Source organism: Balaenoptera ricei, chromosome 13, assembly GCF_028023285.1.
Source record: "Balaenoptera ricei isolate mBalRic1 chromosome 13, mBalRic1.hap2, whole genome shotgun sequence".
NCBI classification, from domain to species: domain Eukaryota; kingdom Metazoa; phylum Chordata; class Mammalia; order Artiodactyla; family Balaenopteridae; genus Balaenoptera; species Balaenoptera ricei.
In genome coordinates, this window is record NC_082651.1 from 72,934,878 (window position 1) to 72,959,741 (window position 24,864).

General features: G+C 36.3%; 1 protein-coding gene across 4 annotated transcripts in view; it reads left to right on the forward strand.

The window, feature by feature from the left end:
- HEATR5B (HEAT repeat containing 5B) overlaps positions 1–24,864 on the forward strand; it is an 88,916-nt gene that overhangs the window by 723 nt on the left and 63,329 nt on the right. For 3 of the 4 annotated variants that reach the window (XM_059943598.1, XM_059943599.1, XM_059943601.1), the window contains exons 2-12: positions 247–394; positions 4,057–4,268; positions 7,767–7,875; positions 9,483–9,632; positions 14,512–14,683; positions 16,398–16,555; positions 17,545–17,794; positions 20,070–20,225; positions 20,703–20,953; positions 22,938–23,049; positions 24,210–24,362. In XM_059943598.1, the coding sequence (XP_059799581.1) occupies positions 269–394; positions 4,057–4,268; positions 7,767–7,875; positions 9,483–9,632; positions 14,512–14,683; positions 16,398–16,555; positions 17,545–17,794; positions 20,070–20,225; positions 20,703–20,953; positions 22,938–23,049; positions 24,210–24,362 (1,849 nt within the window). In that variant the 5' untranslated portion in view covers positions 247–268. Of the gene's footprint in view, positions 1–45; positions 122–246; positions 395–4,056; positions 4,269–7,766; positions 7,876–9,482; positions 9,633–14,511; positions 14,684–16,397; positions 16,556–17,544; positions 17,795–20,069; positions 20,226–20,702; positions 20,954–22,937; positions 23,050–24,209; positions 24,363–24,864 lie in introns of those variants that run through there. The other variant, XM_059943597.1, reaches the window with a different exon arrangement.

A 24,864-nucleotide genomic window follows, 5' to 3' on the forward strand; every position in this document is an offset into this window, starting at 1 on the left:
TATTTATTTTAATTTTCCTTTGAACCCATTATTCATTCTTCCTCACCAAGCATGACTTGGTTTTTTTTTGCACCCTTATCCTTTAAAATTAGGTTCTCAGGTTTTGCCTCAAGGAAGTTATGTAAGTTTCCTCCAGATGAAATGAGAAGTAAAGCCTTATTTTTCATTTCTTAGTGATTACATTTGTTAAGTTTGACTTTTAACATTAACAAGTTCTTACAGGTATTTTAAAATTGTTTATTTAAGGTGTGAAATTCAAACTTCAGTCATGGAGTTAGCCCACAGTTTATTACTAAATGAAGAAGCTTTGGCTCAGATCACTGAAGCGAAGAGACCAGTTTTTATCTTTGAATGGTTGCGATTTCTTGATAAAGTCTTGGTTGCTGCCAACAAGGTATGGTATAATTTTTTTTCTATTTGGGTTAACATATATAAAGACTATTATGTGTACATGATTTGTAAGAAAACACATTATGTTTTGGAGGTTGTGGGTCATTTGTGGAACTTGAGAATATTACACTGTACTGTAGTAAGAATTTCTTGTCTGTCCTTTTCTATCCTGTGGCAAAACCCAAACCTCGTTTAAATCCAGCTTATTGCCTGGATAGAGACTTCATGTTTCTACCTGGACTTCTGAATGTGAGTGGAGAAAAACATGATTATATGACTGCTGTCACTTTTCTTTTTTAAAATAAATTTATTTATTTTTAATTTTTATTTTTGGTTGCGTTGGGTCTTGCGCGGGCTTCTCATTGAGGTGGCTTCTCTTGTTGCAGAGCACGGGCTCCAGGTGCGCGGGCTTCAGTAGTTGTGACACGCAAGCTCTAGAGCACAGGCTCAGTAGTTGTGGCGCACGGGCTTAGTTGCTCCACGGCATGTGGGCTCTTCCCGGACCGGGGCTCAAACCCGTGTCCCCTGCATTGGCAGGCAGTTTCTTAACCACTGTGCCACCAGGGAAGTCCTGGGTGCTTTCACTTTAAATTCATTATCTCCAACATCAAGTGGTCCCTCAGTGCTGTGTAGCAATTCCAGTATCTTCACTTGTCTCTCTGAAGAGTTAATAATAGGCTTTTCTTTCTTTTTCCTTCTTCCTTCACAATCTTTTCACCCAAGTTACTTTTCATTATTTGTGTGTTTATTTTCTGTCTTTAAAATTAGATGCTTTCCTCAAACATTTGAGGAAAATTTGGCTGTCTGTTCAAATTTTGAGCGAGTAGTAAAAGTTTTCTCGTCAGGGTGAAGTGTGCTTCGCCATAGACTAGTCCAATTCTTTGAGGAACCCCTTTAGGTTTTTCTGAGCTAGTCATTCCCTATAAGAGACTTTTTTACTCTAATGTCCTAAGGTATATGACTAGCTGCCAAGGTTCGAGGATTCGGGGGAGAAGGCTGGGGACTTCAACATTCAGTGTCTAAACTTTTACTTAATCCCCCTGTTTTCAGTGCAGTTTTCCCAGCCCACAGCTGTGCCCGAGCTCACTAAGTTCAGGATGGAGGAGAGAGATGTGGGAGTCTTACAGCTTCTTAAATAGACACTCAACCATTCCTTCCATTTCTAGGCACAACTTTACTGTCTCTTCTATAAGCATTTGGGGCCTCAAAACAAGAGCAACAGCGAACAAACATGAGCTTTTCAGGGGTCCTGTGTTGGAAGTTGGGGCTTTTCTTAAGTTTCTATAATGGGGATACCTGGCTTCTATATTTTACATTGATTCTTTTTCTGTTTTCTTTGCCCTTTTTTTTTTTTTTTTTTGGTTGCCCTTTAGTATACTTTTAGTTTCTGGAGAGACAGAGTTAATGCATGGATTCATTTACAGTCTTTAACTAGAAGTTTCTATTTTCTCTTAAACCCACTCCAGCTGGATATTTTTTGCCTCCATTACACTGAAACAGATCTTGTATTGCCCAAACCAACGGTCAGTATTCTGTTTTAATGGAGCCGTCAGCAGCTTTTGACATAGCTGATCCTCTATCTTTAAGCACAAAATATCTTTTTTTGTTGTGAAATTGAAAAATACAAAAGAGTATATAAAAAGTATATCCAAATTATGAAGCATAATAATATGAACATCTGTACACCCTTCACCCAAATTAAAAAATAAATTATCATTACTGTTGATGCACAGTTGGGGTGAAGTTTTTCCTGTTTGTGGTTCCCAAGACAGTATTTGCTTTTAGTTCTACTCCTGCTTCACTAGTTACTCCTCATTCTCTTTTGCTGGCTCTTTCTCAGTCCTGGGCACTCTTTTTTTTATTTTTATTTTTTTAAAAAAACACATCTTATTCCTTCAGTGATATCACCTAATCTCATGATTTTTACTACCGTCTTTGTAGTAATGATTCCCAGATATCCAACTAGCTACTCCACCTCTTTCTCTTGAATATCTAAACAGCATCTCAAAGTTAACATATTTAAAAGTAAGTTCTCGGGGCTTCCCTGGTGGCGCAGTGGTTGAGAATCTCCCTGCCAATGCAGGGGACACGGGTTCAAGCCCTGGTCTGGGAAGATCCCACGTGCCGCGGAGCAACTGGGCCCGTGAGCCACAACTACTGAGCCTGCGTGTCTGGAGCCTGTGCTCCGCAACAAGAGAGGCCGCGATAGTGAGAGGCCTGCGCACAGCGATGAAGAGTGGTCCCCACTTGCCGCAACTAGAGAAAGCCCTCGCACAGAAACGAAGACCCAACACAGCTAAAAATAAATAAATAAATTTATAATAAAAAAAATATTAAAAAAAAAAAAAAACTAAGTTCTCGATTTCACTGTCTCAAACCTGTCCTTTCCCCAGTGCTTCCTATCTCAGGAAATGACCGTATAATCCTTCTGGTTGCTCAGGTCATAAATCTTAGAGCAATTCTTCACTTCCTTCTTTTTCTCAAACTCCACATCATATTTATCAGCAAATCATATTGGTTCTCTCCCCTAAATATATCCAGAATTCAGTTACTTCTCATTATTTCCATTGTTACCACCCTCATTTCTTGTTGGATTATTGCCACAACTTCTTAAGTGCTCACCGTGCTTCCAGCCGTGTACCTTGTAGAGTATCCTCAGCTCAGTAGTCAGAATGACCCTGTTAAAGCATTTAATCGTGTCCCTCCTCTGCCTCAGACTCTCACTGAGAATAAAATACAAAGTTCTTACAATGGTGTATGAGGCATTGCATGACCTGCTCCCTTCTATCATTCTGACTTCATCTCCTGCTACTTCCTCTGTCTTATTTTGCTCCGGCCACACTGGCTTCTTGCTGTCCTCAAGCATGCTGAGCATGCTCCCACCTCAAGGCCCTTGTACTTGTTCCCTGCCTGGAATGTTCTTCTCCCAGATATCTGCATAACTCACGTCTTCACTTCTTTTCAGAGATGCCTTTTTCTTACTAATCTGTATAAAACAGGAAGAACTCACAGTATTCATTTGTTTATTTGGTAAACTCTGTTTCTCCCCACTAGAATGTAAACTTCATGAGGGCAGAGACTGTCTATTGTAATCACTCTTGCACCCCAGTACCTAGAATAGTGCATGGCATATAAGTGCACAATAAGTATTTCTTTAATGGATGGATGAATTCTCAGCATTGATTACGAGTAGATCTGAATATTTCTTCTGTTGCCTAGAGATCTTCAGAGTTTCTTTTGGTTTCCTTTACTGACCTACAACTTTATGAACTACTGACTTTGCTTTTATAGGGGACCCTAGCTGAGTTCTAAGATGTCAATTGTCCATACACCCAATATTTTACATCCTTTGACTGACTGTTGGTTTTATTTTTTAATAAGTCAGCATGGAAACTTTTTGGATATAGAGTAGTCACTTTTATTGGCAGCTAACTTTGTGGAATTGGAGGAGAATGAGGAGAATATTTAATCTAGGAAAGAATGGTTCATTTTTTAGTGAACTCTTTCTTATCTTGAAAATTCTCATTTATGGTTTTATGCCTAATGTAATATAGATTTTAATTATTAGAATGCCTTAACTGTTAAGTATTTTTAAATTTTCACTAAAAGGTAACAAATTTATGTATAAGAAAAAAACTGATGATGTTCTTTATTTTTTTATAACAGACTGATGTAAAGGAAAAACAGAAAAAACTTGTTGAACAATTAACTGGATTAATAAGTAGTTCACCTGGACCACCTACGCGAAAATTGTTAGCTAAAAATCTTGCAGCCCTTTATAGCATTGGAGATACTTTCACTGTTTTTCAAACACTTGATAAATGTAATGACATTATCAGAAATAAAGATGACACTGCAGCCTACTTACCAACAAAACTGTAAGTACTTACTTTGAGAATGACCCTTGAAACTTGTTTTTTCAGAGTAATTTATCTTAATAAGGGCCTGCTGATCATAAAGACCCCTATGTAGATGGAACCTGAGGCATGCTGCTGACAATAAAAGCTCTAAGTAGGTCTGGGAAAGGGGTTCTATTTCAACATATGCTCCATTGCCCCTGGGACTTTTAGCAAACTACAGAGAATTGGTATGATGTTAGCAATTTGCACAGGGGTTTTTGGTAATTTTGGGAGGAGATAATATTCTTGGCTGGGATGGAAAGAAAAGTAAAGATTTTCTAGCTAATGAGATTGAGGCAGGAATGGGCAAACTATAGCCCACAGGCCAAATCCAGCTTGCCACCTATTTTGTAAATAAAGTTTATTAGAATACAGACATGCTCCTTCATTTAGGCGGTGGCTGCTTTCACGCTTAAATGGCAGAACTGAGTACCTGAGACAGAGACCATTTTGCCTGCAAGTTTGCTAACTCCTAAATTAAGGGCTTGACCCAATTTCAAGCCCATACCTGTGGTCTGGGTCAAGGGCAGACATTTTCAGAGCAAGTCTTGAGGATAATGGCATAGGGATGTATCCTGTGAAAGAGTCAAATAAGAAAATCAGGAGTTATTATAGTACAGTGAGGAGTGCTGTGGGCGGGAAAGTAACACCTGAATAAACTTAGCTGTGGTGTGAGGGGAGAGCAATGTCAACAAATCCTTCTCAAAGAAGCATCAGCCAAAGAAGATCAACCATCCAGGAAGGAAATATGGAAGTGAGTCAAGTAAGGGGATAAGATGGGAAAAGGGGAAGATGGATGTGACAGGTCATGGACTGGCAAATTTTATGGAAAGGGCCAGATAGTAAATAGTTTTGGCTTTGTGGGGTATCATCTCTGTTGCAACTACTCAACTCTGCCATAGACGGTATGTAAATAAATGAGTACAGCTGCGTACCAATAAAACTATTTGCAACAACAGGTGGCAGGCTGGATGATGGGCCAGATTTGGCCTGCAGGCTGTGGTTTGCCAACCTATTTTCTAGACAAAGGAAACTGATAATTGGAAATGGAAGTGGCTTATTTATACCTTGTTTACAGTGCTTACAGAAAGATACAAAATAGTGGGGGCAATAAGTTGGGAAAATGATGAGTCCAATTCTGGCATGCTGAATTTGGAATCCAGGTGGGAATATCCAAGTGACAGTGTGTAGTAAGCAGTTGGAAATCCTGGTCTGGATTTCAGAGACCTGAGCTGAGAATGTCATTTTGGTGAGTAGAGAATGAAGATTTTAGAGTAGGCTGAACCCTTTGGTATGGATAAAGTTACCTAGGAAGAGTATTATAATACTGCGTGAGAAGAGAAGGTACCAAGGATACAACTTTAGAACACCAACATTCAAGGAGCCAGGGCCAGTATAATAGCTTAGAGGAAATGGAGAAATTATTCTGAACCCAGACATTGATTTTTAGGTCTGTTTTCAACTTCATAGATATGTTGTGATTAAGTTTTGTGTTGTTTGGGATAGATGTAGCTCTCAAAAGTTTTAGAAGAGATTAGAGTGTATTAGTGTTTTCCATATTATTTTGGAGTTTGAAGCTATGTTAATAGTTTTGTGATTTAGTTCTCTACCACTTGGCAAATCCACATGTAATTTTATAGTTCTGGCTAAGTAGACTTTATTACATATTACATATTATTCATACGTATTTCCAGTGGATTCATGGGTTCTAATTAGGAATTCACTATTATATTCTGGCATGTGATCTCAGTCATTTTTAGCTTTGTTATCAGCCTATAGAGTATTGAAAAAAGCATGGGATTTGGAGTCAAAGAAGTGAAGGTAGATTCCCTGATCCTACTGCTAATTGCTTGTACGATAGTAAACTATATTTAATCTCTCTCAGCCTCAGAGTAACTTGCTCAGGACACATAGCTATTGTGTGACAGGTTCTAGGATTTAGGTACAGATCTGCCAAACTCCAGAGGATACACCTTTATGCCCAGCTCCTGCCTCTAAGCTAAGCTCAGAGCTATTCACTTATTTACTGTTTACATAAGTGATGGTAGGGTGATTTCCCCACCATGGGAAGAGATGGGCTGCTGTTACATTTCTTCTTCTAGGTAGTCAGGTGTTCTGCTAAACCCATTTAGATTAAATTTTACAAGTAATTGCTTATTATTATTTATATATTAAGAGGCAGACACTGTGAGCAATACAAAAATGTATAACCTTCCTCTGTTTCTGAACTTTACATTTCCGTTGGCAGGGCAGGATAAGATATAGACATATAAAATGGTCAAGTTACAATACAGGAAACAATATACTTTTGTCAGAATGAGTGGTTGACATTTTACATATAATGAGAGAAGAGAGGGATCATTGTGGATGGACATAATTTGGAAAGTCCTCAAAAGGAAAGGTTGAGTTTCTTTCCAAAGGATGGGTATGATTTGTTATGTAAATATATGTTTATTCTCTTATTTTCCTAACAAGAATACAATTTGATCATCCATAGTATCTGTTACAATTATACAGAATAAACAAGGTGTTCTTTTTTTTTAATTTTTAAAAATTGAAATATAGTTGATTTATGATATTGTGTTAGTTTCAGGTATACAGCAAAGTGAGTCAGTTTTATATGTATATATAGTTTTCAGATTATCTTCCATTATAGGTTATTACAAGATATTGAATATAGTTCCCTGTGCTGTACAGTAAATCCTTGTTGCTTATCTATTTTATGTATAGTAGTTTGTATCTGCTAATCCCATACTCCTAATTTATCCCTCCCCCCTTTTCTCCCTTTGGTAACCAAGTTTGTTTTCTGTGTCTGTGAGTCTGTTTCTGTTTTGTCTATTGCGTTCATTTGTATTATTTTTTAGATTCCATGTATAAGTAATATCATATAATATTTATCTTTGTCTGACTTACTTCACTTAATATGATATTCTCTAGGTTCATCCATGTTATTGCAAATGGCAATATTGCATTCTTTTTTATGGATGAGTAGTATTCCATTGTATATTTACACCACATCTTCTTAAACCAGTCATCTGTTGATGGGCACTTAGGTTGTTTCCATGTCTTGGCCATTATAAATAGTGTTGCTACGAACATTGGGTGCCTCTGTCTTTTCGAGTTAGAGTTTTCATCTTTTCAGGATATATGCCCAGGAATGGGATCGCTGGATCATGTGGTAGCTATATTTTTAGTTTTTTAAGGAATCTCCATACTGTTTTCCATAGTGGTTGCACCAATTTACATTCCCACCAACAGTGTAGGAGGGTTCCCTTTTCTCCACACCATCTCCAGCATTTATTATTTGTAGACTTTTTGATGATAGCCAAGAATCAACAAGGTGTTCTTGAAAGTTGAAAATTAAGGATTTGTGGCCAAAAGTGTCCTGCACAAATACAAATTGATTTCTGAAAATAAGAAAAATATTATAAAATTATTAATCTGAACAGTGACTGGTGAAAATGTCACTTCTTACAGGGCTGCAGTGGCTTGTGTTGGAGCATTTTATGAAAAAATGGGGAGAATGTTAGGCAGTGCATTTCCAGAAACAGTAAATAATCTTTTGAAATCTCTGAAAAGTGCAGAGGTAAGTTTTACAACAAATATTATTTAAATGTTTTGCTTGTGGTGGGAGTTAGATATTAGTTAAAAATATATGTTGCCTTTTTTCTGTCACTGTAGTACTTATATTGCTTAGCAAGAGGGTAATTTAAAATTATTACTTGCAAAAAAATATTACTTGCCCCTTGTTTTAACGTACATTACCTCATATTTCAGGGAGAAGGGAAAGAATACTTTACCTTGACACAGAATAGGTTTATGTATTATTTTATTTAGCCCTAGGGATATTTTTGTACTGCCATATTATTTTTTGTGCCATAGCTAATGTATTAGTTTCCTACGGCTGCCATAATAAATTACCACAGACTGGGTGGGTTAAAATAACAGAAATTTATTGTCTCACAATTCTGGAAGCTAAAAGTCTGAAATCAAGGTATCAGCAGGGCCGTGCTGCCTCTGATAGCTCTTGGGAATAGTCCTTCCATGGCTTCTTAGCTTCTGGTTGTTGCTGACAGCCCTTGGCTTTGGTGGTATTCCTTGGTTTGCAGATGTATCTCTCCAATTTCTGTCTCCATTGTCATATGGTGTTCTCCCTATGCATCTGTGTTTTCTGTCCAAGTTCTTCTATTACAAGGATACCAGTCTATTATAAGGATACCATATTCTTCTGTCATAAGGATTAGGGTCCACCCTAATATAGTATGACCTCATCTTTACTTGATTTCATCTGCAAAGACCTTATTTCCAAATAAAGTCATGTTCACAGGTAACAGGGCATAGGACTTGAACTCATCTTTTGGTGGGACAGTATTCAATCCACAGCAACTAATATGAAGTAAAAATAGTTCTGTTTTGTCATGTCAGTTTGGTATTACTTCTGAAAATTCCTTGTTCATTTGGGGTTAACTAAAAATAGACCAAGCACGGGTCTCATAGTCTAATTCTTTGTCTAGGAAAGCTAAAGATTTCTTGGACAACACCTCTTCTGGGAACTCTTTGTCTATTAATTTATTAAGCAAGAATTGAGGACATATTCTCAGGCATTAGACATATAAAGATGAATAAGATCTACTCCCTGACCTCTACTCCCTAACCACTACTCCCTGACCACTAGCTTACAGTCTAGTGAAAGAAATCTATGTTTGAATAAGTATACTATCAGAAATATGAATCAAGCACAGTAAGAGTATAAAAACAAGAGTTCAGAGTAGTCTCAAGAAGTTGATAGTTTGGAATATCTCTGTGAGAAGTTTTTAAAATGTGTTGGATGTTTTCTTCCTCTTTTAGATGGTTTATGTTCTTAAGTACTTTTTACTTAACTTTTCACATTCTGAAAGCTTGGATCCTTGAGGTATTATATTGAAGCTTTTGAATTTGTCATGTTCTCATTATTTGCACTTCAACAGATCATGGAAACATAAGAATATGTTTACTTACTGTAACCTAATTTCTCAAATAATTATTTTGTTGAAGTTAATAATTATTTTTACCTTTCGAACACGTTCTAAAATACTTTTTTATTTTTCATTACTTACTATTTACGTTTAGAGGTAAGACCATTAGGCCCAGAGAACTTTTGTCTTTTGGTACGTTCTTATTTAAATGTAGAATTTGCTTTATGTTCTTTTCTAGTCTCAAGGGCGAAGTGAAATCTTAATGAGTCTACAGAAAGTTCTGAATGGACTGGGTGGTGCAGCAGCTTCCTGTCATCGTGATATTTACAAGAATGCCAGGTCTCTCTTAACTGACAGGTCAATGGCTGTTCGATGTGCAGTTGCCAAGGTTAGTACTCGGCTATTTATAATGTTGCTCCTTATCCTGCTTGCTCTGAAACAGTCAATGATTTTTTTTTTTCTTTGAAAGTTTCAAAATAAGATGGCATGATTTTGGTTCCCATGGATTAGTTTCATTTCATTTTCTAGAATTATATACAAAATGGAATCAGGTGGTATGTGCTTTTTTTTTTTGTTTTTCCCTGGCTTCTTTCACGCAGCATAATTATTTTGAGATTTCTCAGTGTTGTTACATGTATCAATAGTTCATTCCTTTTAATTGCTGAGTAGTATTTCATTGTATGGCTATGCCGCAATTGGTGGATTCCTTTGCCTATTATGGACATTTGGGTTGCTTCCAGTTTTGGATATTACAAAAAAAGCTGCTGTGAACATCTGTGTACTAGTTTTTGTTATCGACACATGCTTTCCTTTCACTTGGGTAAATACCTAGGAGTGGAATGGCTGGATCATATTTTAGATTTACATTTAATTTTTGGAGAAATTGCCACTGTTTTCCAAAGTACTATGAGAGTTCCACGTTCTCCACGTCTCACCAACATTTGGTATTGCCAGTCTTTTTAATTTTAGCCACTCTTACAGATATGTACAGGTATCTCATTGTGGCTTTAATTCACATTTCCAGACTAATGATGATCATATTTTTAGGTGCTTATTTACCATCCATATCTTCTTTGATGAAGAGTCTATTCAAAATTTTTTTGCATTGTTTTATTGAATTATTTGTTTCCTTATTATAGAGTTTTTTTTTTAACATCTTTATTAGAGTATAATTGCTTTACAATGGTGTGTTAGTTTCTGCTTTATAACAAAGTGAATCAGTTATACATATACATATGTCCCCATATCTCTTCCCTCTTGCGTCTCCCTCCCTATCCCACCCCTCTAGGTGGTCACAAAGCACCGAGCTTATCTCCCTGTGCTATGCGGCTGCTTCCCACTAGCTAGCTATTTTACGTTTGGTAGTGTATATATGTTCATGCCACTCTCTCACTTTGTCCCAGCTTACCCTTCCCCCTCCCCATATCCTCAAGTCCATTCTCTAGTAGGTCTGCGTCTTTCTTCCCGTCTTGCCCCTAGGTTCTTCATGACCTTTTTTTTTTTTTTTTTAGATTCCATATATATGTGTTAGCATACGGTATTTGTTTTTCTCTTTCTGACTTACTTCACTCTGTATGACAGACTCTAGGTCCATCCACCTCACTACAAATAACTCAATTTCGTTTCTTTTTATGGCTGAGTAATATTCCATTGTATATATGTGCCACAGTCAGAATGGCCATCATCAAAAAATCTACAAACAATAAATGCTGGAGAGGGTGTGGAGAAAAGGGAACCCTCTTGCACTGTTGGTGGGAATGTAAATTGATACAGCCACTATGGAGAACAGTATGGAGGTTCCTTAAAAAACTAAAAATACAACTACCATATGACCCAGCAATCCCATTACTGGGCATATACCCTGAGAAAACCATAATTCAAAAAGAGTCATGTACCACAATGTTCATTGCAGCTCTATTTACAATAGCCAGGACATGGAAGCAACCTAAGTGTCCATCAACAGATGAATGGGGGCTTCCCTGGTGGTGCAGTGGTTAAGAATCTGCCTGCCAATGCAGGGGACATGGGTTCGAGCCCTGGTCCACAAGGATCCCACATGCCCAGGAGCACCTAAGCCCGTGAGCCACAACTACTGAAGCCCGTGCGCCTAGAGCCTGTGCTCCGCAACGAGAGAAACCACTGTAATGAGAAGCCTGCGCACAGCAATGAAGAGTGGCCCCGCTCGCCGCAGCTGGAGAGAGCCCACGCGCAGCAATGAAGACCCAACACGGCCAAAAATAAATATATAAAAAATAAACAAAAATCAAAAAATCATGAATGGATAAAGAAGATGTGGCACATATATTATAGAGTTTTGAGTCTACTTTGTAGGTTCTTTATTTCTATATCAGATATGTGATTTGCAAATATTTTCTCCCACTCTGTGGTCTGTCTTTTCATTCCCTAAATAGTGCCTTTCTAAGAAGAGAAGTTTTGAATTTTGTCAAAGTCCAATTTATAAGTTTTTCTTATATTGTGCTTTTAGTATTGTATCTAAGAAAGCTTTTCCTAGCCCAAACTTTCTCCTGTTTCCTAGTTTTATAGTTTTACACTTAGATGTATGATCCATTTTGAGTTAATTTTTGTATATAGTGTGAGGTATGAATCGAAGATTTTTTGTTTTGTTTTGGTTTTTGCACGTGGATATTCACTTGTTCTAGCACCATGTTGAAAAGACTCTTTTCTTCACTAAATTGCCTTTGCACCTTTGTTGAAAATCAGTTGTCCGTATAAATGTGGATCTAGTTTTGGAATCTGTATTCTGTTTCATTGATCTATTTGTCTATCTTGATGTCAATAACACTTTCTTGATTACTGTACTTTTATAATGTCTTAAAATCAAGTAGTGTTAGCCCTCCAACTTTTTCTTTTTCAAAATAGTTTTGGCTATTCTAGGTCCTTTGCATTTCCATATAAATTTTAACTTGTCCATTTCTACAAAAACAACATGCTGGGATTTTTATTCAGGTTGCATTGAATCTATAGATCAATTTGGGGATAGTTGACAGCTTAACAATACTTAGTCCAACTCATGAATGCGATATCTCTATCTCTCATTCATTTAGGTCTTCTTTGATTACTCTTAGCAACACTTTGTGGTTTTCAAATGCACAGATCTTGCACCTCTTTTGTCAGATTTATCCATAAGTATTTCATTTTTTATGCTATTTTAAATAGTATTGATTAAAAGCTTTTTTTTTCAATTTCTAATTGTTCATTACTAACATATAGAAGTACAACTGATTTTTGTACATTGGTCTTGTATCCACCAACCTTCTTAAACTGCCTTACTAGTTCTATCAGCTTTTTTAATAGATCCTATCAGATACTCTGTGTAGACAATCATGTTGTCTATGAATAAAGACAGTTTTACTTCTTTTCCAATCTGGATGCTTTTTATTTATTTTTCTTTCTTACTGCACTGGCTGGTTAGATCCTTCAGTGCAATGTTGAATAGAAAACATGAGAGGTGACATCCTTGTCTTGTTCCTGATCCTTAAGGGGAAAACATCCAGTCTTTCACCATCAAGTATGATGTTAACTGTCAGTTTTCCTTGATGATCTTTATCAAGTTGAGGAAGTGCCCTTATATTTCTAGCCTTCCAAGAAGTTATCAAGAATGGATTTTGTCAAATTTGATTTCTTGTGTCGTTTCTGTTGTTGCTATTTTCTAATTAAGCGTTTTTGTTTTTTTGGGTTTTTTTGGCTGCTTTCTGCGGCTTGTGGGATCTTAGTTCCCCAACCAGGGATTGAACCCAGGCCCCTGGCAGTGAAAGTGCTGAGTCCTAACCACTGGACCGCCAGGGAATTCCTGTCTAATTAAGCTTTTTATTTTAGGATAATTGTAGGTTTTCCTGCATTTGTAAGAAATAATATACAGAGATCTTTATAAACTTTTACCCAGTTCCCCCCAATGGTAATATCTTCTAAAAGCATAGTACAATATTACAAGCAGTATAATACAATATTGACATTGACACAATCCACTGATCTTGTTCAGTTTTCCCAAGTTTTACTTATATTCTGTTAAATGTTTTTTCAGCCTCTATTGAGATGAATTGTATGACTTTTCTTTTTCAGCTTACTAATGTAATGAATCCACATTGATTAGTTTTAGAATTTTAACCAATCTTTCATTCCTAGGATAAACCCTACTTGGTTGTGATATAGTATCCATTTTATATATTGTTGGATTAGAGTTGCTAAAATTTTGTGTATAATTTTTGCATTGTGTTCATGAGGGATATTGGCATGTAGTTTTCTTCTCTTGTAGTGTCTGTCAGATTTCAATATCAGGGTAATGTTGGCCTTATAGGATGATTTGGGAAGTATACCCTTCTCTTCAATTTTCTAGAAGAGTTTCTATAGGATTGGTATTATTTCTTACTTAAACATTTGGTTGAATTCAACAGTACATCTCTCTGGGTCTCCAGTTTTCTTTGGGGGAAGATTTTAAACTACAGATTCAATTTTTAAAATAGATATTGGGCTATTTAGGTTATGTGTTTCTTCTTGAGTGAGTTGTCTGTTTCATGTAAGTTGTCAAATATATTGTCCTTTTAATATGTATTGAATCTGTAGTGATGTGACTTCTCTCATTCCTAATTTTGGTAATTTGTGTCTTCTCTCTCTTTTTCTTCATCTGTCTGGCTAAATTTCTATCAAAATGTATTGGTTGTCTCAAAGAAGCAGCTTTTGGTTTCATTTCTGTTTTCCAGTTCGCTGGTTCATTGATTTTCTCTCTTATCTATATTACTTCCTTTTTTTCCTGCTTACTTAGTGTTGAATTTGCTCTATGTCATCTAGTTTCTTAAGGTAGAAGCTGAGGTTGTTGATTTGAGACATTTCTTCTTTTTTTTTTTTTTTTCCGGCCACACCATGTGGCTTGCGAGATCTCAGTTCCCCCAACCAGGGATTGAACCGAGGCCACGGCAGTGAACGCCCAGAATCCTAACCATTAGGCCACCAGGGGGCTCCCCAGAGACCTTTCTTCTTTCTAATACAGGAGTTTAGGGTTATAGTTTCCTCCTAACTGCTGGAAACTCTCTCAAGGCAGTAAACTGGGACAGATGTAGGGTTCAACTTGCATTTTCCATCTCTTAAGGATTAACATCCTTCATTGCCTGATGTCCAGTGTCTTCAAAACTGTTGTTTCATATATTTTGTCTAATTTTTTAGTTATTTCAGGAGAGAGAGTAAATCTGGTTCTTGTTTATCCACCTCTGGAAGTGGAAGTTCTAATTTACTTTTTTTTTTTTTAATTCCAGTGTCTCCTAGAGCTACAGAATGAAGCTGTGTTCATGTGGACTGCTGAACTGGAAAATATAGCCACTCTCTGCTTTAAGGCTTTGGAAAACTCAAACTATGGGGTACGGGTGGCAGTGTCTAAACTCTTAGGAACAGTCATGGCTACAGCATTGATGCCAAAACAAGCAACAGGTATCATTGTTTGCCAGCCCCCGATCTAGACTGTAACAGGTATTTGAAGGTATATGGAATGCTTCCTTCTAAATGACTTATTACTTCTAGGCAAGTCATTTTAAAGGGTTTAAATTAGTATCTTTGTCTACTTTATCATAAAATAGAAGTACCCAAATGGCATTTTCCTTGATATAGTCAGGACATTCTTTTTTTTTTTTTTTTTTTTTTTCGCCACACTGTGGGGCATGCGGAACTTCCCCAACCAGGGATCGAACCCACGCCCCCTGCAGTGGAAGCACAGAGTCTTAACCACTGGACCACCAGGGAAGTCCCAGTCAAGACATTTTTTATGATGATACTGTACAACATTACATGCATAAAGTATGTTGGGACATATAAGCAAATAAGATTTATGAAATGCTTTTGTATCATGTTCAAGGGACTGGAATCTGGCACTTTACATGCCTTCTTACTTTCAGTCCCTGATGAGTAGATCCCCATTCATAGCATAGTATTATTTTTCTTCTTTTCTTGACCATTATTATAAGCAGAATCAGAGACAGAATTGATTTTCCCAGTGACTTCTACTGTGCCTCACAGTTCCATAGAGATGCTTCAGGGACAGTTCTGAGTAGATGCTGAGTGAATCCAGCTCTGCTGTTGTCCCTCCCCCTATTCCATCTCTGTATTGTAGAAAGAGAATCAGATCTTACAGATTCAAGTCCTAGCTCTTATGTTTATTTGCTGTGAAACCCTTTGAGCTTTGGTCTCTTCATCTTTAATGATGATTACTTCAGTCTCTGAATTAGATAACAATGATGATGATGATAGGTAACAATTATTAAGTGCTAACTATGTATAAGGCACTGAATTAAGCACATAACAGAGTTGTTTTATTTAATCCTCTCAAAAGCCCTATGAATCCCAAGTACTGTTGTTATTCTCATTTTATAAACAAGGAAATTTAGGCTTAGAGAGATTGTGTCATTTGTGGTGTAATAAGTGTTCTATTAAGTGAAATTAAAACCCAGGCATTCAAATTCCAAAGCCTGCATAGTTAATCGTGAGCTTTATGCCTCTCTTAACAGAATTTTTGTGAGGATTATGTTTGCTACTATGTATGAAAGGACTTTATAAAATAGGAAGCTCTTTACCAGGGATGGCAAGTCAGTTGCAGTCCAGTGACGTTTCAGTCCATTGGTAATTGGTGTATAGAAAGCGTGGTCTTGGGAATTGGGAATTCCCTGGCGGTCCAGTGGTTAGGATTCGGCGCTTTCACTGCTTTGGGCTCAGGTTAGATCCCTGGTCGGGGAACTAAGATCCCACAAGCCACGTGCTGTGGCCAAAATAAAAAAGAAGTATTGTGTCCATCTCAACTGGGAGTGAGGGCTGCAGTCATTTCGCAGTATCTGCTGTGAATGTGTGTTGTCTTTGTTGTGTTACACATATCAAGGCTAACATAATTACTAGACTATTTTGGCATAGATATATTGAATTGTTTAATTTCTAGCTCCTTTTTTTTTTAGCATTGTTTTGCTTCAAAATTGAATTTAATTTTACAAATATATTGTAAATTTTAAGATCATAAGAAAATAAATGACCCTATCTCCTTTGTAATAGTTTAAGTATCCTTAAAAACAATTACTTGAATTTTAAAGCTAGATTATTAGAAAATATTATTTAACTAATAGCAAAATATATTTGCTTATAAATATATTTTTCTTTCTGAAAGTAATGCGCCAGAATGTGAAGCGAGCAACACTTGATGAAGTCTTAGAACTCATGGCCACAGGATTTCTACGTGGAGGGTCAGGTTTCTTAAAGAGTGGTGGAGAAATGTTAAAAGTCGGAGGGTCTGTTAATCGTGAAGTGAGAGTTGGAGTTACACAGGTTTGTAATATATATGTATAAAAGAATTCTCTTGGTATCACGTGTGAAATTTCATGGAAGACTCTTACTACGTAACAGCACGTACAGAGATTTTTAATACTGTCTAAAATTAAATAATTTTTAAAATGTCTTTCAAAACATTTCTTTTACTAAATGAATGAATTACATTCAAATCTAAATTGTATCTTATATGGAAAGGTAGGTATTTGATGTGAAAAGAAGCCTATGTCTGCTGTATCTATCTGTCTATCTTTAACAAAATTTTTCCAAATTTTACTTGGCAGAAAATCAGAAGTAAAGTAATTGTGTTTTAATTGAAATTGTATTCAAGTAGCTTGAGGCATTTAGATTTTAATGTTTTCCAACAACTCTTGTAGCTAAAAATATTGGTTAGTACTTTGGATTTATCATCATTGGTTAATCACCAGTGTAATTATGCAGTTAAACCTGACTTGAAATTATAGTTTCAATATAATAATTAATACCAAATAAGATGTTATGGTTAATAACCTAAGAATAATTAACACCTAATAGGATGAAATGGTTTTTTGTGATCTTAGTCAAAATCATCCAATTATACCTTATTCCAGAAACAAGCATAAAATGGAAGTAAACCATTTGTATCTTACAGTCATAAGCAAATGTTTTGTAGCTCTAGGTCAGCATTTATTTAGCATGTTAGGGTTTTATTACTATAACTTATCACCTTCATCACCAGGGTGAATTCACCTTTCCTTCGCTCCCACACCATTCTCTCTCTGTGTTCTTCTTGAAGTTATTATCCTGAGAGCTGTTTTTAGTCAAAGATACTTCAACCAGTAATTCCCATGCTAGAAGTACTAAAAAGGTCTCAAGTTTTAAATTTTCTCAATTTTAATCTCAAAGATAATTTATTTTTCATGCTGTCATCAGTTATTTACGTAGTTGCTTTATCTGTAATTTCAGTTCATTTATATAAATTTATCTAAAGTATCTTAATCTATTTACAGGCATATGTTGTTTTTGTAACAACATTGGGTGGTCAGTGGTTAGAGCGTAGCTTTGCCACATTCTTGTCTCACGTACTTGATCTGGTTTCCCATCCTCGGGCAACGCAAACACATGTAGAGGCTGTGTACTCCAGACGGTGTGTTTCCTTTATCCTAAGAGCTACTGTGGGCAGTTTGCTAGGCGAAAAAGCCCAGATTGCAGCTGCCAAAGAAATATGCCAAGCGATTGGAAAGCAAATGAAAGCAGTGGGTAAGAATTTTTTTTTTTAATAAATTTATTTATTTATTTATTTTTGGCTGCATTGGGTCTTCATTGCTGTGCGTGGGCTTTTCTCTAGTTGCAGCGAGCAGGGGCTACTCTTTGTTGCAGTGCGCAGGCTTCTCATTGTGGTGGCTTCTCTTGTTGCGGAGCACGGGCTCTAGGTGTGCGGGCTTCAGTAGTTGTGGCACACAGACTCAGTAGTTGTGGCACGCGGGCTCAGTAGTTGTGGCTCGCGGGCTCTAGAGAGCAGGCTCAGTAGTTGTGGCGCACGGGCTTAGTTGCTCCGCAGCATGTGGAATCTTCCCGGACCAGGGCTAGAACCCGTGTCCTCTGCATTGGCAGGCGGATTCTTAACCACTGCACCACCAGGGAAGTCCCAGTAGGTAAGAATTAATGTCATGATCTGTATTGTTGATTACTTTAGTCATTTAGTTCTTTATTGTTATTCTTAATAAATACTAATAGATCTGATTGGTTCATATATCTTTCTGGACTGTGTTTTAATAATCATTTTTATTGTGTACTCTTATTTGGTATTCAAGCAACATATAATTACAGTGAAGTGGAGTTTTTCAGTATTTGGGTAGTGTGTTTGTAAGGTTAGGCTTTCTGTTTTATATCTAGTATCTACCGATTTTATAGCTCTCCTGGTATGCCACAGCACGTTGAGGAATCTTTGAGGAATAATCTATTGTGGTTTTTCTTCTTGGAACCTATTGTTTTATAAATACATGTTGTTTTCCCCTCTGTTAATAGGCTTAATGTGAAAATTTAGAGAGAAACAGTTACAGGTGGTTTTTAGCCCACTATAGGATATACTGTGAAACCTCAGTAATTCATAATTAAAAGAAATCCTTTTCTAGGAAGTGTCAATTTTATAAATTTTTCTGTTTAACAAGTAGTTATTGAGTATTTTAGATTGCAAAGCAGTAATTCAGGTTTTGAACAGTGAGTAAGATAAAGTTCCTGCCTTCCTGGAGCTTATAATAATACAATTAAGGAACTAACGCAAGGCAAAATATAAATTCTGTAAGATAATTTACTTTTATCACTGTTGGGAATATACGTTAACTTTAATCAAGAAAATTATATTGCTTAACAGGGTTCTTTAGAAATAAGAATTTAATGAATAGATAATATCCAGCACTTTACGTTTAGAGAATATATATTGAATATCTTATAAAATTAATAAAAATAAATCCACAAATAGTTTATAGTTTTTGTTGTTTATAATAGCTTACTAGGCAAACCATATTTTAAATGCATGGGACTAACTGAAAGTTAGGAATTGTGAATTAAAGGGTGTTTAAATTAATGAGGTATCATTCTTTAGGTATGATAAAATAATAATCTGTCCTAGGTTCACGACTTTATAAATATTTGTACATTTATTCCTTGAAGAAATGTTTGAGTGTCAAAGGCACTGTGCCAAACAGTGGGAGTAAAACAGCAAGCCACACGTAGATAGCACCTGTTCAGGGAGCTTAGAGCTTAGTACCCAAAAGAGAGAGTTTGTGCATTTCCAAGTCCAGAAAGGTCTAAGAAGAAAAGAGGCATTTAATTTTAATCCATAGTGTATTAATCTATTATATCCTGTTATTCTACATTTTATAGCCTGGTAATTCATAATGAATGTAAATAAGAAAGTTTTACTGTCATTTAAGGGTTATTAATCTTAAGGTCACAGATTTTTAAGCCCTTAAGCCATTTGATTTTTAAAATGGTAAAAGCAGAATTAAACATAGTGCTATGTATCTGGAATTTATGGGCCAGAATATATTCTCAATTAGTAATTTGACAAGGGAATTTTTATTTGTTTCATGATTAAATATGTTTCAGTTCTATTGGAAGCTAAAAGGTGGGGCCAGGGACCAGCAAGTTAATGGAAACTTTGAGGAACATCCCAGTAAGAAATTCTAAAGTCACTTTCCTTATAGATCTTCTTTCTGGTCAGTAATTTGGCAGTGATGCTACCAATACACTACAGCTCTTAATATAGCAATGATAATAATAAAGTAACAATAATAGCTGCTAATGTTTACTGAATGTATATTGGGGGTAGCATTGTGCTAAATTCTTTATACTGACTTTTTAGCATTGTGGTTTTGATTTGTATTTCCCTAACTATTAGAGATGTTCAGCATACAAACAGAGTTAACAGTCAGGTATCAGCTGGTATAATTTAAAAACATAAATTGTGTAGATCAAAAAATTATATCACAATTTAATTCACCCACATTCATACATGATTTTGTGTTTCCAGAAGCAGTAGTGAATGACACTAGTGGTGAAAACAAATCTGGAGCAGCAGACATTGCAGCAAGCCAGCATGTGATGGTCTGCGCCCTGCAGGAGCTCGGGAGTCTGGTGCAGAGCCTGAATGCCACCGCATCCCCTCTTATTCAGGAAGCATCTATAGGTATGATATTCACTTATATGCTGGAATATTTTTTTCAATATTTTTAGAAATCATAGGTGTGATTGATATTTAACTCCTGATTGGTTGCTTATCATGGTAATTAGCAGTTTAGATCATTTGTTAAAAGTTAGGTTTTATTTAGGATTCACTGTGATAGTGAATCTTGAATTAAATATTGAAATAAAGTTTTGGGAGACAAATCAAAAACAGTCATGGTAGTTTTGTTTCTAAACTTTATTGAATACTTTACGCCAACATTTATATTTTATTGGTTGTAATTGTACTATGTTCTTGTAGAAAATGTTCCTTAAAGTACTTTCCTGTTTATGAGTTGATATATGTGTTTTTTGGCACAGTTCTAAATGTATCTGTGTAAAACCATAACAATTATGATTTTAGTTATTGTGTTACACATAGTCTTTTAACTCATGAAATTGTGTGACTTCATTAAAGAGTAATTTTTTGAGTATTTTTTAGGTCTTTTGGAGACGGTGACTTCAGTGCTTCTTCACCCAAGCATGGCAGCTCGACTTGCTGCCGCGTGGTGTCTGCGCTGTGTGGCTGTGGCACTGCCTTTCCAGCTGGCGCCATTTCTAGACAGGTGTGCAGAACGACTCAACAACCTGAAAACTTCACCGGAAGCTGTTAGTGGATACAGTTTTGCAATGGCTGCTTTGTTAGGTGGAGTTCATCAGTGTCCTTTGGGCATTCCTCATGCCAAGGGAAAGGTATGACAAAGATCCTAAGATTATAAGTGCTGTCACATGGACTTTAGTCTTTATTGGAACACCTTCTGTGATTGATGTTGAACTGGGTGATCAAACAAAAACAGTTTTACTGTGATAATAAATGATATAGTATTCTGCTAATATGGAGTCGACAGACCCTAATTAAAATTTGATATTTAATCCTGATACAGGAATAATAGTTTTGTCTGGGTATAGTATCATTTTATAATTTATTTTAGAGAGAGGGAAAAAAAAACCCTTAGAGTAATTCTTTAGAAATCAGAGCTTTTCTTTGGGGTTTTAGAAATAAAAATTCACATTGCTATATTCAAAATGTCAAGAGAATGTGCTATTGCTATAGTTAGCATTTTGGTAATAATAAAAGTTGAATGGTTTTCATGAATCAGTTACTTTTTTTTCCCTTTCTTTCTCCTATACCTTATACTACTATCAAGATTTTCTTCTTAGGAATATTAAGTGTTTATATAAATATTATTTGCAACTTTATATTGGGGCTAGATCTTTTGTTTTTTGTTTTTCTGGTTCTTTTTTTCCTGGGTTACCAGGCCCATGTCCATTCATTTCTGTGAGTTCCATAGCTGCTACTCAAATCTGGGCTTCCATCTCCCTTTGTCATATGCTTGCCTCCTCACTGATTATCCTTCTTGGAATCTTTTTCTCCCATCTCTTCCACCCCACTTTCGTATTTATGTTTGCTCAGAGACCCTTAGGAACTACCCAGGGATCAGAGAATAAAATATAATCACCTTTGTCTGCTAAACTGGTACCTTCATAATTTGCCTTTTTTCTGCCCTTTCATTCTAGTTTCTCACTGCTCTAGTCAGACTAGTCATCTTGCTTTCCTTCCGTGCTTTTTTCAGCCTCCATGTCTTCGCTCTTGCTAATCTCTTACATTAGAATTTCGTCCCTCTTCTTGTTCACCTGCACCAAACTTAGCTGCTTTAGAGGCCCAATTCAAGTTCTGTCTCTTCCATGAATTATCTTTAGAGTTACTCAGTCTATGATAGCCTTTCTCTTTGCTGACAATTACATCTGTACTATTATTTTATTATTTGATTATGTGCTGCTTGTTACTTCCCTTTTTTCCTGTCTTCTCTCTCTAAGACTATAAGCACCATAAGATTAGCTTAATGGCAGATGTATAATAAGAGTTCAACAAATCTTTAAATGTAGGATAACAGTACTACTAATAAGAGCATTTACTGAGTGATTACATGGACCAGCTCTGTTCTGAGTACTTTGCTGTATTAATTTATTAATCCTCATAAGAGTGAGGTTGGCACTCCTGTTATTCCCATTTTAGCAGTGAGGGAACTGAGGCAGAGAGATTAAGTTATCCTAAGTTAGAAAGCTGGGCGATGACAAAGCTGGGATATGAATTCAGGCATTCTGGCTCTAGAACTCACTCTTTTTTTTTTTAAATTTTTTTTTTGATATGTACATATGTTGTTCATATCACCGCCATTTATTTATTTATTTATTTATTTATTTATTTATGGCTGTGTTGGGTGTTCGTTTCTGTGCGAGGGCTTTCTCCAGTTGCGGCAAGTGGGGGCGACTCTTCATTGCGGTGCGCGGGCCCCTCACCATCGCGGCCCCTCGTGCTGCGGAGCACAGGCTCCAGACGCGCGGGCTCAGCAATTGCGCTCACGGGCCCAGTTGCTCCACGGCACGCGGGATCCTCCCAGACCAGGGCTCGAACCCGTGTCCCCTGCACCGGCAGGCAGACTCCCAACCACTGTGCCACCAGGGAAGCCCTAGAACTCACTCTTAACCACTGTGTTGTAATGGGTCTTCTCAAAGTCAGCAGAGCAATCAGGATTGATTAGGTATTGATGTTGCCTCTTTAAAAACATGTTAACAGCAACAACAAAAAAGGATAACTTCTTTTTTAATGAAGTATACTAGCTGTGTATTTTCTTACTTGATTTTGTTAAAATCCAATTCTAAACTTCTCTTGCAGATGGTAGTTAGTATTGCTGAAGATCTCTTACGAACTGCTGCCCAAAATAGCAGGCTATCTTTACAGCGCACGCAAGCTGGATGGCTCTTACTTGGAGCACTTATGACTTTAGGTACAATTATATTTGAGTAGGATTTTGTCTTATTCTATAACTATCAGTAGACTGTAAAGAAATTTTAATTTAGAAGTATTCAACTTCACACTCTAGACTTTGAATGAAGTTAAAAAATGGTAATGATGTTTTTCTCATCATTTGGTATTAGATTTCTCTTTTTGGTAATTTCTGTTTATGTACATTTAGTGAGAAAGGTGTTAGCAAAGTTTCCCCTTTGCCATCAGCATAGCCATGGTCTAAATGATTAGCCTAGTATTAATGAAAAGAGATGAGAGTATGGGGCATATTCCATGCCCAAAGTAAAGACCAGTGACATGATTTTAGTAGAGTGATAAAGTCACACTTAAACGGCATCTCTCATTGGTGTTGCTTTCTTGGGGTTATCTTTATGCACTTCACTTTCCTAAGTGCTATGACAAATCTGAGATGCAGGCAAATTTAGCACTGTACATAGAACAGAAATACGTGTTATCATTGTGATAAGGTGTGTCCACTTTTTACTTCATGTGTTTGGCTTCTACTATAAAAAGTATGCGTGTGTGTGCTACAAAGTTACTCCCTGCTTGATGCATCTACCTTTTGGAAATTAAACCATGACCTCATTTTCTAAAGAAAATAAAAAGTGGTAACTTTTTTTTCTAGAAATTTATGTTGTGTGGTATGTTAAATGAATTCCTTAGCAATGGAAATATAGGTTCCTAGTTCTAAATATACTACTCCATAGAACTAAATTAACCATATAAATTGCCCTTAAAATGGAGTAGTAAATATATGTATGTGTTTGGGAGTGGGTGTACATGTTTATATACATACATAATATTTATAGAAAAGACATCATAAAATATGTCCCAGATATATTTTATCATTGATAGAATGTAATCCATCATTCTGAATATATTTGGGTAATTTCTTTTAGATGACTTTTTGTGGATTTGTTTTATGTTGGATGCTAAAAATATTGAAAGTTTTTAGGTGAATTTTATTATGCTTTAATATATATTTTACTTACTGAATAAGAAACATTTTGAAAATGTTAGTATTAGAAAGATACAGTGAAATGATAGATATTGTTAAAGCTTGTTTGGGGCTCTTTTCTTTGACTTTGGTTTGTAATGCTATATATATGTATGGTTTTGTGTTCTCATTTTCTCTGTCAGGACCATCTGTTGTTCGTTACCATCTGCCCAAGATGTTGTTATTGTGGCGAAATGTTTTCCCTCGTTCATTGAAGGAATTGGAGGCTGAGAAGGCCCGAGGCGATTCTTTTACCTGGCAGGTAACATTGGAAGGTCGTGCTGGAGCTTTATGTGGTAAGAACTGAAAGGACTGCACTTTCAAAATATTATTTTCTTACTAAAATATTTGTGAAGTGAAGGAAAATCATTACTTCAATTTTTTATTTTAATATATAATGATGAATCTGTACACTTTTAGATTTAGAAAGAAACTTTATAAGTAATCTATACCAGTTTACTAATTTTGTAATAAAAATGAAGCTGAGACTCTGAAAAGGAGGTTAGAATTCATGATCAGGTAGGAGCTGGAACCCAGGCGTCTTAATTCCCAGTTATTGCATTCTTCCACCTGAAGAAGCACTGGGTCACCAAGTAAAAAAGCCCAGTGCCTATTTAAAGGAAAAAGAAACAGGATTACCAAGGTTACTGAGTTTACAGTTAGTCTTTTCTTAATGGACAGATAGCTGTTTTCTCCCATCAAATCTGCAAAAGTTGATAACATCTTTTAGATACCAGCATTTTAAAAAGTATGAAATAAAGTTGTTTTTGTTTGGGAGTCAGCAACTTACAGGAAAGG